The sequence below is a fragment of the Triplophysa rosa genome, linkage group LG15 (genome assembly GCF_024868665.1).
Source record: "Triplophysa rosa linkage group LG15, Trosa_1v2, whole genome shotgun sequence".
Lineage (NCBI taxonomy): Eukaryota > Metazoa > Chordata > Actinopteri > Cypriniformes > Nemacheilidae > Triplophysa > Triplophysa rosa.
In genome coordinates, this window is record NC_079904.1 from 17,589,230 (window position 1) to 17,603,426 (window position 14,197).

The 14,197-nt window shown below is 36.3% G+C and overlaps 1 protein-coding gene across 4 annotated transcripts; it reads right to left on the minus strand.

Moving 5' to 3' along the window:
• Positions 1 to 19: 19 nt before the first annotated feature.
• On the minus strand, positions 20 to 8,958 carry myoc (myocilin). Of its 4 annotated transcripts, none has more exons than XM_057353884.1 (5): positions 8,178 to 8,958; positions 6,227 to 6,274; positions 3,544 to 3,600; positions 3,286 to 3,357; positions 20 to 2,467 (listed from the first exon to the last, which is right to left on the minus strand). In XM_057353884.1, exons 1-5 carry the CDS (start codon positions 8,653 to 8,655, stop codon positions 1,680 to 1,682), a joined length of 1,443 nt encoding a protein of 480 aa, XP_057209867.1. In that variant the 5' UTR covers positions 8,656 to 8,958; the 3' UTR covers positions 20 to 1,679. The 4 variants fall into 4 exon arrangements, with proteins under 4 accessions (XP_057209867.1, XP_057209866.1, XP_057209869.1 ...); XM_057353883.1 differs by having other exon boundaries at positions 3,538 to 3,600; XM_057353886.1 differs by lacking the exon at positions 6,227 to 6,274.
• Between the last annotated feature and the right edge of the window lie 5,239 nt (positions 8,959 to 14,197).

Here is a 14,197-nt window from a genome sequence, read left to right on the forward strand (position 1 = left end):
AAGTCAATAATACACCACAATGGTTTATTCTTTACTTTATTCTTATGATCTGATGTATTTGCATATAAGTTAATACACTTGTAGCTACAAGATCCCAGATCTCAGCAGCACATGAGTATGTCATTAAAGGCAAATTCAAAGAGACAGAAGGGACATTTGTGTACAAAGTTGAAATGCGTGAATCAAGTACACAAATTAGTAATGTAAAGGTTATATTTGAGTTGTCTACCTCTTTATACATTCTATCAGTTAAAAGGCAGTCCTTAAAGTGACAGTTCACCCAAAATGAAAAATCTGCCATCGTTTATTCATGCTCTTGTCATTTCAAATCTATATGAGTGTCTGTCTTCTGCATAACACAAAAGATGATATTTTGAAGAACATTGTTAACTGGCACCCATTCACTTGCATTGGTTTTGTGTCCATGCAAGAACTGAATGTGTGCCGGCGCTGTTCGGTTACCAACATTATTCAAAATATCTTTTGTGTTTGTGCAGGAAAGGAAGTCATACAGGTTTAAAATGACAAGAGCGTGAGTAAATAATGACAGAATTTTCACTTTTGGGTGAACTATTCCTTTAACTGTCATTACTGTATATTTTCCCTCTTCCTTGAACTTAAAATCAGTGCTGTAAACACAAAAGACAAGACATTACTTACAAAGGTAGAAAAATAGTTTCTCTATACACAATAAGATCCACAGAGGAAAAAAATGCAACCTCATTTCATTAATTAATGAATTTGTTGGTCAAAGGAAAAAAACTTTTAGCATATTTACCACTACAAGCATCGCAGACAAAGATACAAAAATATAAATTAATTTATTTGTGTAAATGCAAGTGCTCAATGGTATTGTGGCTAGCTTTGTTTTTACGTTATCAAGAAAAATGACAGGTATTTTGTGCTTAATTTGATCAAAAATTTTAAGTCGAAAATATTAGTTCTTATATGTGACCCTGGACCACAAAACCATTCAAAAGTAGCACAGGTATAATTGTAGCAATAGCCAACAATACATTGTATGGGTCAAAATTATCCATTTTTCTTTTATGCCAAAAATCATTAGGGTATTAACGATCATTTTTGTGAGTGGATGCATCAAAATCGCAAACAAAAATGGCTGTAAACACGCCTACGAACTTTGCTCACTTCTGACCGCTCTTTAGGAATTACCCACTCAAGTTTGGTATCTATGTATGTATCTTAGGATTTCGGATTCATCTACTCTAACAGCGGTGCAACAATAGAGAGCGTTAAAACAAACCTGTTTCTTCTTAGCAACGGCCTGCTACAGCGCCTCTGATGGACAACTTTTAATGCTATTGTCTCAATATTTAGATTCCAGATTTTCAAATAGTTGTCTCGGCCAAATATTGTCCTATCCTAACAAACCATAAATCAATGGGAAGCTTATTTATTATGTTATGTCATGATGTATTAATCTCAATTTAAAAAAAATTGACACATGACTCGTTTTGTGGTCCACGGTCACATATACTAATTATGATATTATTATTATTGTCATCTGCACTATTAATGATTTGTGAATGTTATTCCTTTTTGGTTTCTTTTCAGCTCTCAAATTGTCTATCCTTGTCTATGAATATCAATGAATCCAACAACAGCTGGTTGGTAAAACAAAACTCTTATAAGCTTCGTAATATAAACATCTCTTTACATTACTCCTGCTTGCCTAGCCTCACTTTATAAGACACAATGTAATAGTTATCCCAAGCGTACAGCTTTCTGTGCACCGGGTTGTAGTCTACCATGCTGTTGTAGCGATAACGGTTTTTGAAGGGCACTGAGATGGCTTTCCCCTGACTGGTTGCCGTGTCGTACATGTAATTCACGGTGGTGTTGGGTGAGGTGTAACTAGCGATTGTGTACAGCTTGCCACAGATCATAAAAGTATTAGCCACCGTTGTTTTCCGGATCTTAGTCTCCCATGTCCCCTTCACTTCCAGGCTATGAGGGTCCAGCTGGGAGATCACGATGGCGCCCTTGGCCTTGTTGGTGCTGTAGATGGCCCACAAACCATTTTCGTCTACAGCCAGGTCAATGTCCGTATAGCCTCCCCAGGAGTATGGGAACTGACCGTGGAAGCCAGCATGGGGAAGGTCGCGGCGTGCGGCGATGTTCTCAGAGAGTAGATCGTATCTTATGAGTGTGCGGCTGAGCCTGCGTTGGTAGTACAAGGACCCGTCGTACATGGTGGCGCCGGTGCTCTCCATACCCTCTGGAAGGAGGAGGACCTTGGTGGGGAAGCCTCGTGTCAGCTGGTCCATATTTTCGTACCCGATGAGTTGACGCACGTCGGAGCCCACTGCGTCGATGCGCCACACCATCTCTGAACCGTAAGGGTCTTTGGCTTCAGGGTCCTGCATCCAGACACCGTACTTACCGGCGATACTATCAGCCTTACGATGTATCTCAGGCTCTCCTACCCACACCAGGTCACCACAACCTGAGGAAACAACATTCTATGGAAACCAGCTTTAACCAATGCATTTTAGAAAACCTTTATTCACCCCCATGTCATTCCATACCTGTAAGACTGACTTTCTTCTGTAGAACACAAAAGAAGATATTTTCAAGAATGTTGATGATCAAACAACTTTCGCCCCTATTGACTTCCATTGTATGGACACAAAACCACTGAGGCATTTCTCAAAATATCTTCTTTTGTGTTCCTCTGAAGAAAGAGCCATACAAGTTTTGAACGACATGAGGGTGAATAAATGCCAGAATTTTTATTTTTGGGTGACCTATTCCTTTAACACTTGAAACGGGACCTCCCAATCTGAAATCTGCTAAATGTGGCTAGTGAGGAAGAGAGGACACCTTGTCCTTCCCTTGCCTCTAGTGTACATGATCGAGATCTAGACAAACTTACCCTTTCCTAAAATACCCTGTAAGGGATAGGTGCAGGGCTATGATACTTGGCAGAATTTTAAAGACTTGGCAGGGAAAACCCGAAACCCAACAGTCTTTGTTTAGCTACGTGTTCGGATCAAGTCATCGGCATTACCGTTTTGGCGCCTTGCTAAACATACAACTCCTTTTTTAAACTGGATTATTTTAGATGCATTGGTAAAAATAACAGTATTTGTGTTGTGCTGTCAGCAGGAATGAACGTTATGTGCACGATGTTGGTTTTTCAGGCACCTGAGATGAGGAACATGAATTTTAAAAATATCAAATGTGTTTTGACAGTCCAGTATGACGTACATTGGGGAACTCCATCTACTCCATTGTGGCTCTTTATAAAGACGTGACGCTCACCTGTGATGTCTGCTGGACCATCCAGATTTGGGGCAGAAATTTCAGTCACCACGGCTGTCAACTCTTGATATCCTGGAATTTCAAGATGCTCATAATTTAAGAAATCAATTAGCACAAGATATTCTCTAACTAGAATAAAATGTCGTATTGCAACAAAAATGGAAGACAACTTCTCTTTTTAAGTTTTCTGAATTAATTGATGATTTTTTGGATATCCTTATGTGTGTACAGTATACGTGTGGTACCACTTACTTGTACCTAAACTGCGATCTTCTGTTTTCTCAGGTATGGATATCAGGTGAGAGGGTGCAGGTCCTGAAAAACAAAGAAACTTGATCAGACCTTTGATATGATATGAGAACACCAATATCCTTTATTATGTGACAATAGACCTGAAGGAAAACTGCCATGATAAAATACAATTCCTCTTGTGCTTTAGGGGTCGTACTTATCATACATGACCAAACACCTCAAATCTAACTTTTTTTGTGTGTGTGAAACCAAGGTAATTTTATGTGAATTTTATAGTTTAATATTTATTTTACAATTACAATCCATTTTTTCCATTAAATTTAATATGAACCTTTAGCCATTTGATTGATTTTTGTGTTAGCAAATGCCACAAAAGTTTCGTACATTCTGATAAAGCTAAACATTAATCAAACATAATACTTTTTCCTGTTTTCCATTTATTTCCTATGGTTGTCATTTTTGACCGAGGACTACAAGACCATCTAGCCTTTTTTGTGTTTACATCGCCAGTGCCACAAGTCACCAAGTTTTTTACCATTCCAATAAAGTAAAAAGACAAAAATCAAAACTTTGAAATGTCCTGTCAAAACTAACTAAAAATGCAGAGGGTTAATTGAGCTGAATGGTTCATGGCGGAAGTCTCTCTTGGTATTCACCTTGTAAATTGCCTGATAGGGGCATAGTTTTGGGGGATTGGCAGCTCTACTGACAGTCATGAATCCAACAGAAGGAAATAAACTGCTCTGAGTAGATTCCCAGCTGTCACGGAGCCTGCCAGACTCTGGACCTCCCATAACACATCTCAAACACAGACGTGCACTCCAGCAGGGCACACGTTCTCACACCCTGCTTAACAATCTCTATTATTTTACGGTAAAATACTTATATTAGCGGTTTGTTTGAGTGTTCAGTCATGTCAACTTTAGACTTATCCAGTGGCTTAGGTTTGTGGAAGTACTTGTTTGTCAGAACAACGGAAGACAGGATGTCTGTTCTGAAATAATTAATAAAGCTCTTTTATTAGGTATCATTAATAGGGTTGCACAGTGTACCGGTGAAGCTTCCTTTTTTTTAAACGGTATCATACCGTAAATAATATTGCATAAGCACATTAAAGGGATACTTAACCCAAAAATGAAAATTCTATCATAATTTACTCACCTTCCAGTTTTTCCAAAAATGTATACATTTCTTTGTTCTGATGAACATAGAGAAGGATATTTGGAAGAATGCCCCCATTTACTGCCATAGTAGTAAAAAATATAATGGTTGTCAAAAGTGCCCCAGAACTGTCTTATTTTGTGTTCAACAGAACAAAAAAAATGATCAAGTAATTTGTTCTACTTTGTTCTTGAATTAATCAGCCGTTTCAAACTAATCGCCTGAATGATTCAGTGACTCAGTAAGAAAATGCCGCCACCTACTGGCCGTTTTAGTTTCACCTTTAGAACAATAATGCTGTGTAGATGAAATGTCGCCCAATTATGAATTATCAATAAAAATGTTGTAATATAAATGTTGTAGTGAACTTCAGATCGTGGTGTAAACAACTGTTCTTTTTACAATAAATAAGTAGCCTATACTTCATTTAAGTATATTTAAGTAAGTTCAAGTATTTTGAGAATAGTATAATAAAATAACTTAATTTAAAAAGTGTTATTAGTAAGTATATTAAGTATTAGTATAGTATTTTAGTATGAGTACAGTATTGGCATTAGTATATTAAATACTAATAACAAGGAATGTACTTCTAACTGCATGGACTATTGTACTATTTTAGGATTACTTGTGACTAAATTGGTCCACTTTTTAGTTTATAAATTGATATCTAAGTATACTTCAGACTTTTTTGTACTCTGTTGATATCTAAGTATACTTCAGACTTTTTTGTACTCTCAATGTAAGTCAAGTGCAGTTTTAAGTATTTTTTCTGAGAACAGTCTACTTTCTTATTTGTACTTTTAAAAAAGTATAATACTTGAATAACCCTTATGTGTATAGGGCAATCTGTCCAAATAGATGATCAGGTGCTAACATGTTTACAAGCTTTCATAACGGCCAAGATGACATATTGAGACACGAACATCTGGAAACTGACTTTGATTGGTTGCTTTGACATTAGAATGGTTTCTTGCTCAGACTTGCAGTGGGAGGATCTGTTGTTAACTGTACGTGATCCACACGTTCATGGACATGGATCTTGAGGCAACATAAGTTCATATTTATTTCATTTTAAGGTTCCAAGGTTTACTCCCTGTACCCAAAGGATATCAGAAAGCTCAGGCAGAACTTCAAGAACTCTGGACCAGCTGGTGCCGTGTTACACGCTAATTTATTCACAAGGGCCTTTCTGCGTCTTGAGACTCACGATTGTTTGACTCTTTGAACGGTTTTGGGTCTTGCAACACAAGGTTTTTAAACAGATGCCAACTCTCATTACAATTGTAAATGAGAATTCCTTTTCATTCGCAAACATCTGCGTAAACTTTTCCAAAACAGAGGGAGCACATTGGGAACAAGTTCTGTGTCCCATTCAAACTTAATTAGGTGATACTGACAACATCCATACGCTTGAACTGAACAGGACATTTTTATGGCTCTAGTCTCTAGTATTAGTTGAGCAGCTGTCGTTTCTTCTTTTCTGCATTAATAGAGGTACACCTGGACTTAAGTATATAAGCTCTCATACCTTTAGTTAAAGCTGCAGTCTGTAACTTTTGTCTCTCTATCGCCATCTCTGTTTGAAACATAAAAGTGCAGGTTACTTTACTTATCTTCACGTGGGCCAAATAACGTCAAACTGACTAGCTCTGAAATCAATCATAACTGATTTTTGTTCATTGTTTAAAATAAAAACGTACAGTTTATTCAGACTGTTTCGGGTTATAAGGAACTGTGAATTAGAACGCAAAAAATGTACACCTTAATCCAAGAGGAGTGAGGATGTGCAAGACAAATGGTTTGTTTTTCTTTTTAATCTCAAAGGTCCTTCAAGATGTCGCAAAGAAGGCCTCCGAATTATTTTTCCTTTTTTTGTACATGATGTATGAAGATGTAAGGAACCATGGTCCTGGGCACAGGTGTAAGAAGAGGAACACATGCCAGAAGATCAATCAAATCACATTTTTACGATTTAAAACGTATCAGAGAGGTCTTGCTTTATTTTAAATATAGTTGTTATGCTTTTTGCTTTAAAAAATGGGACAACAATGATGTCACAAATTTTCATATTGAATATTTTTAAACAAGGTGTAGCATAACTGTTACTGTATTTCACTAGAGCTACTGTATTTGGACCACAACTGTTACCTTATTTAATTTTTGTACATTCTCAGTCTTTCACAATAACTAGAGGGGTATTTTATTAACCAAGACATGTTTATAACCTACCAGCACTAAATCTAAACGTGCACTAATAACCCCAGCAGGGCTCATTACCCCTGACCTCCACCCCTCCTCATGCAGTATCATTCAATAATCTGCTGGGAGTTGTCAGAGAGATTTTACTGCTGAGTGTTAGCACACTACTTATGTTTAACCGCTTCTGTGCTCCCCCCCCCCAACACCCTCATGTCTCCCTTTCTCATGTTGCCCCACTCTTATGAACTATGACAGACTGCAGGATGTGCTTATGATGCCTCGGATTCATCTCTGATGATGCTTCACTGGCAAGAAGATCAGTCATATCTGCTCGCCCATTAGTCATATATACACCAATGTATGTGTGATTCATACTGCCAGGCAGGTGTAATTGTGGAAAAATACACAGAAACAGTACGTTCCACTGTTCCAATGTGTTCACACGCTCTGTTTTCCCAGACATCACACCTGTTTACAAGTCGCACCACAAGAACTGACCACTTAGGTGCTTGTCTGGTTTGTTTCACAATGTGTTTTCTGTTAAGCTGCTTTGCAACAATGTTAAATGTAAAATTGTAAATAGCCTTATAAATGAACTTGAATTGAATCTGTAAAAATTAGCTAACATAAAATGTTAAAATGCATGGTTGGGTTGACCAAGCCAGTCATTGGTTTAAATCAACCTACAAAATTTCAATATTTGTCCCAACCGTGGGTTGATAATCCAATGTTTTTTTTTTTTTTTTGGGGTGTTGTTGCTATGCGACACAGTCTCAAAGGATTTCGTGACATTATCACAAACTGTAATCTATTAATTTGTGTCAAGGACACGAATTTTCCCCTTTTTTTTGTGTCAGTCAGCACAAATTTTTTCCGGGTCACCCAGCATGACTTTCAATCCAAAGTATTTTAATACGCAATATATTTCATATGTATAAATCATATATTCATATATCAACGCAATCTGATGGGAAATTCGGTCTGACCCCCCCAAATGAAATCAAACAAAATGCATAAAAATACATTTATATTTCATTTGTATTTTAATTGTTTTAAAAAGCATGAAATTTTGAGTATATTTTAGTGTGGCACTAAAAAGATGCTTACAAAATGATCTTGGTAACCATAGCAACAGTTCACATGCTTTCCTTTGGGTGGGAGCTAAAAAAACATTATACTGTTGATGTTCTTTCATTATAGACTTACACATTACATGTATAAAACCGCCTCTGAACATTTCTTTAAGAAATAAAACACACAGTATGGTGGTGCGTGCTCACCTGATCCCGGTCTGAAGCCGTTGTCATTTATCAGCCCTCTGGGTGGAGGTTGTGGCGTGCAGGGTTTGTTTCTCAGCCTCTCTGCTTCCTGACGGAGCTCCTCCATCCTCCTCTGAAGATCCTGAACCTGTCTGTCCAGTCTTTGCTTCTCTCTCTGGAGCTGGGCTTTCTCTTCCATGGCTTGGTTATAGGCATCCTGGATGCCTGACTGAGATCCAGAGCTTTGTGAGAACTCGGACACGGCTTCTCCTCCGGCCAGACGGGTGACCAGCGCTTCCAGCAGCCCCAGACGAGACTTCAGGGAATCCATCTCGGGGCTTGAACCGGGTGATGGACAGCTGGCCTCTGTGGGGCTGTCCACCGTGAAGCTGTACTGACAACGGCCATTACGATCATTCGATCGACGAAAACTAGCTCTGCTCTGAGCCTGGGTGCCCATCAGCAGGCATGAAACGCACAAGGTTGCCAAAAACCACATGGTGAGACCCGAAAACTTGTTTCTGTTTATATCTCCCTAGTTCTTTCACCACAAATTGGAGTTGGCAATACTCTTTCTCCTGTTTTTTTTTACCTGCTTCTATTAATGGCTTTATCTGTGCACCTCACAAGCGTAACCAGAGCCGAAAACTTCTCGACGTTCCTTTGATGACCTTTCTAATCTAAATCTTTTCAATCTCTTGCGTTCACTCTTTCTCCCTCTTGGTTGTTTACTCTGATTGGTGGTTGATAAGTTTAAATGTGTCTTCAGGTCTGGAGTCAGGTTCTCTGAGTCTGGGCACGTTACACTGGGACGTATTTATACAGTCAGGGAGGAGAGGGAGGGAGGGAGGGGGGTTGAAACGGGGACTGTGGGAGGGGCAGGATGCTGTGTGCTTCAGGGATTCGCCTCTAAACAAAAAGACCATTCCAGAATTGTTGCTCTGCCTCCAGGATTTAAAGGGCGTATTGAAGAATGTGTGGGATGGTTTGTGAGAGATTTGTTTAGCTGTGTGTGCTGGAATGCAGGACGGCCACAGGTGAACACAAGGTTTATGACCAAGTTTTTAAGTATAATCTTATGAGCCTTAGGTGACATTGATGCATGTAGTCTAAAAATGCTGCACTGTAAACCCGGATAAGTTCTACTAACTCAAAAAATTTGAGGCAACTGATTGCCTCTATTTTTTCAAGTCCCCTAAGCTCTAAAGCTGGGTCAAAAGGGGACAACTCAAATGTTGGGGAATTTAACCTATGCTGGGTTGTTTCAACCCAAAACGCTTGTTTTAACTCATTGTTGGGACCCAATTTTTTTAGAGTGGGTCATATGCTTACAAAAAATAATCCAGTGGCTTAGCAAATATCACAAATACAAACAGCTATATTAACTGAATAAAATCATTTAAGTGTTTTTTTCACTGGGAAATATAAAAAATGTTAATTTCTCTTTATTATTAAAAAAATACATATTTAAGTTTATTTAATCAAAAGAAAAAAGTATTTATTTGATTAACAAATTATATTTTTTATATACACTTAATATTTTCAGTGAATTGAATTCTAAAATAAATATTTGAGTGACTTAGATTAACTTAATTTCTTTACTTACATTTACTCAGTTTAAACAGTACATTTCATTGATTTCACAGCTTTAAAATGTACTTTTTTGAGTGTAAATCGTTTCACCAAAAAAACTTTTAGAGTGTATGGTTACATTTTTTTTTACTTAAATTACATCAAATTAACTGAAATAGACTTGAGTAAACTAAAATAAAATGGAAATTCAACCTCATGATGACACTTCAAATTTCTCAGTTTATTTCTATAGTGATTTTCGCAGTTTTACATTGTTGCAATACAGCTTTACATTTAAGGACAAACAGCACAAGAAAAAAATAAGATATGTAAAATAAGTATAAGAATAAGAAAAAAGAAATAGTGGAATATGTGGTATTATTATTTGCTAATTGCTGCATGCTTGTTTATTTTGGTATGCTATGTTATAAGAATACTTTACCAAAAAATGTATCATATATATTCACCTTCATGTCAATCCAAACCTGTATGACTTACTTACTTAAGCAGAACAAAAAAGAAGATATTTTGAAGAACGCTGGCAACCAAACAACATTGGCCCACACTGACTTGCACAAAACCACAGAGACATTTCTCAAAATATCTTATTCCAAATATTATGTGAAGCTAACACAGTTAATTTTATATATCATGTATACTTCAACAGGTCCATATTTAAAAAACGAGGTAAATGTGTGTGTGTGTGTGTGTGTGTGTTTTAGAAGGTAACCATTAGGGGATGAACACCTCTCTCTGCTTTCTAATTTGGGTATGTGGTGTATCGGTTTGCTGCTGAAGATTCATAGCCAGGGGATCGCTGTGGGGTATCAAAGACACAGGCTGCTAAGAGGGGGGAAGACTTGGATTGGTTTCACGGTGTTGGTTTACGTGCGGAGTTTCAGTAAAGGGGAAACACCATCACTCAAACAGGAGAAATTGTAGTATCTGTAATAGTTTCATATCAGTACATTTATAAACCTATTATATGAAAACACCCTACTTTTCATACATTCGCAAACATTCGTCAGCTTTCACTTTCCTTCACTAGATCTGCCACTTATTTATTTCACCCTGTAAACATTGGCTCAGGACATTCGCGCACTCTTTTATCTATAATATGGCCCAGATGGATCAGAGCTTGAGTGCTGGCATCTTTCTAAACCTTCCTGGTGGCCATTCATTTTGTTTGTGTGTGTGCATGGGTCTGAATTTCTTCCTCGGCTCTCCGGCTCTTAGCCACCAGGCTCCAATACATTTATTAACCTGGGAATCAGAATGAACAACAAAGACTTGCATATTTGGCTAATACTAAAGTACACACCCTGCCCTGCTTTCTGACAGCTGTTATAAACTTCTGTGACTCTCTTGACCACTTTTCTACTTTTGTTTTGCTTTTGTTAGTGCATGAGCAACGCATGTGTATTTTAATTGTATATTTGTTCTATGCCTCTTTACTATAAGCATATAATAAAGTATATATCTAGCCCCAGGACACACAACCATCATGGACGTTTCACATGCACACCCTGGCCATTCAATATTAACATGAATACCACTTTTTTTTAAATTTATTTTATACATTTTTGTATATAAAAAAAAAATATGGAGTTCTATATAATTTTAATATATAATTTTATATATTTTTATATAATTGCACATGTGTTAGTAAAAGAGTCAATGCAAATTATATACAGTATATATTTTTATATATATAGATGTATATATATATATATATACTGTATATAAAAACAAACAATTTTCTAAAAGAATAAGAGATGAAGACAAATATAACAGATGTTCAGGTATCAGTGGTTCTAAAGTTCACTACAGTCTTCAACCTGGCAGAAATATGCCTGGAAGATTTATTTAGGAAAATCATCAAAGTTACTTAACAGGGCTAAACAGAATATGTAAACATTAAAAAGATATTATGGTCTGGAGTTTTACATATAATTTACGATATTTTTAATAAAATTGAAGTACACAATATTTATGGAAATTTTAACCTAACAAGCTAGAATCCTGCGAATAACGCCACTTCAGGAATAACAAGAAACTAAAAAAAGAAGCCTCTCATTTAGTATATAGCGTTTAGTATTTTTTTGCTAGACTACTTTTTTATACAANACTACTTATAGGAAACAATTAATATATAATTAACGTAATGGATACATTTCATTGGATAAGTTGGAAGTTGTAACATCTTGCGGTAAAACTTTACAATAATGTGCTATTAGTTAACATTAGTAAATGCATTAGCAAACATTAGCTAACAATGAACAATTTAGTTTTTCAGCATTTATTAATCCTTGTCAATGTTAGTTCATGTCAGTACAGTTATTCATGTTAGTTCATGATGCATTAACTTATGTTAACAGTGACAACATTTGATTTTAAGAATGTATTAGTAAATGCTGAAATTAACATGAATTGATATTAATAAATGCCGTAGAAATATTGTTCATTGTTAGTTCATGTTAGCTAATGCATTAACTAATTGTTAACAAATAGCACCTTATTGTAAAGTGTTACCCATCTTACTTTTGGTTTCAACACCTTCACTTTTGACCTTTTCACTTCTGTTCAAGACTGCCTCCCTTCTCATCTTCCCCTCTCATCTTCCTTGTTACCACATTTGATTTATAGGAGACTGAAGTGCTTACTAGAACAAGTGTGCAAATAAATTGAACTAAATCTCTATGTCAAACAAACATTCTGTTTGAATGACTGTAACTGGAAACTTCTGGATATGTACACTCATATATAGTGCATTGGCCTGTAGTTCATGTAGAATGGAAGCTTTATTCATTTTGTGTGATTTCTGTATATTCTGCAAATTATATAAGTTATAAACATGTTTCTCGATCTTTTTCAGTGTGTACATACAGTATTTATACTGTATGTGTGTTTGTACAGCTTTAAATATACATATAAATATATTTGTCAGGGTTGTTGTTTTTTAAACGTCTTTACAAATATCCACAGTAAAACATTCTAAGTGCTTTGAAACTGTTTGAAATGCTCATAAATCTGCCAAATTATATTTTTTCTTAATTTCTATTAATGTCAACAACAATCTGTGAACTTTAGGTTTAATGGCAGAGATAAGGGAAAGAAAATATCACTATCCCTATATGAAAACAATGGAAGTCCTCTATATAATGACACATCATTTGTGCGCATGTGTGTGACCTTTGGTTTATAATTATTGAAAAATATTTTCAGCAAGTTCAGAATTGCAGATCTGTATCAAACATTTACATATTTGTAACGTTTATTGTCTGTGCCAACATACACAGTCTCTCCATTCAAGTGAAAGAGTCGGTCTTGTAGTCTAAGAGAGTATGCACAAAATCACTCTGAATAGATGAAATGAATGGAAACACACAAAAATATGATTAAGATATCTGTCCTAGGAAGATAAAGGAAGAATTAATGTTTCTTTATATAACTAATGAGAGACACTCTTCATCAAGTTACTCATTAAAGGCTTATTAAAAATGTACTGACGCAAAATGAAACAACGCTGCTTTTTAACTCTCATGTCATTCCAAACCAGATACAAAAGAAGATATTTTAAATAACATTGTTAACCAAACAACATTGTCGCCCACTGACAGCCACCCACATCTCAGGATCATGGCAGTGAGTTTTGCATGGAAAAGCACCATTCGCATTTTTTTAATCTGGTTATTATTTGTATTCCTGATACACTTTGACTTAACTAGAAGTGATGAGTCAGAACAGAATGGGAAATAAAATCGTAAGAGCCTTGGACACAATGAAAGGTATGAACTTTTAAGGGTTATATCAGCCACAGCAAAGCCATCTGCCATGAACACTTGGGAACCAAAAGCAAATGATTGAGATGAGAAGAACAGACAGATTCGTAAAATACTGGAAAAGAGTGATAAAAGAGAAAAAGCACAACGTGAGGAATGTAATGAGTCCTGGAAGATAAAACCACATCTAAAGGAGTAAAACTCATGAGCTGGTGTTTGGATCAAACCTTTAAGCACTGAGCAGATAGTTGATTTTTAACAGAAAAGAGAAAAATACATGACAGGGTGCTTTAAAAAGACTCAATAAACCAGACAGAAGAAATGCCAAAACCAAGTTAAAACTTTAGACCCTTTTTAAACCTGAAAGTAAAATGATTTTTTTGGTCAACAGACCTTTTATGTGGGATTTTTTTGTCCCTGTTAGTCAAACCTGGAGTCCTTGAGCATTCAAATGATATACTTTATAGTTGTTAAAGGGATACTTCACCCAAAAATGAAAATTCTGTCATCTTTTTCTCACCTTCGAGTTGTTCCAAATCTGTGTAAATTTCTTTGTTTTGATGAACACTGAGAAAGATGTTTGGAAGATGTTTTGCCCCCCATTGACTCCCATAGTAGGAAAAATACAATGGTTGTCAGAAGTGCCACAGAACTGTTTGCTGTCCTATATTCTTCAAAATGCCTTCT

Coding starts and splice junctions, on each gene's coding strand:
- myoc (XM_057353883.1), bottom strand. CDS start 8,655: ATGTGGTTTTTGGCAACCTTGTGCGTTTCATGCCTGCTGATGGGCACC. Junction 3,601..6,226: donor GACTGCAGCTTTAACTAAAG/GTATGAGAGCTT, acceptor TTTGTTTTTCAG/GACCTGCACCCTCTCACCTG. Junction 2,468..3,285: donor TGGTCCAGCAGACATCACAG/GTGAGCGTCACG, acceptor TTGTTTCCTCAG/GTTGTGGTGACCTGGTGTGG.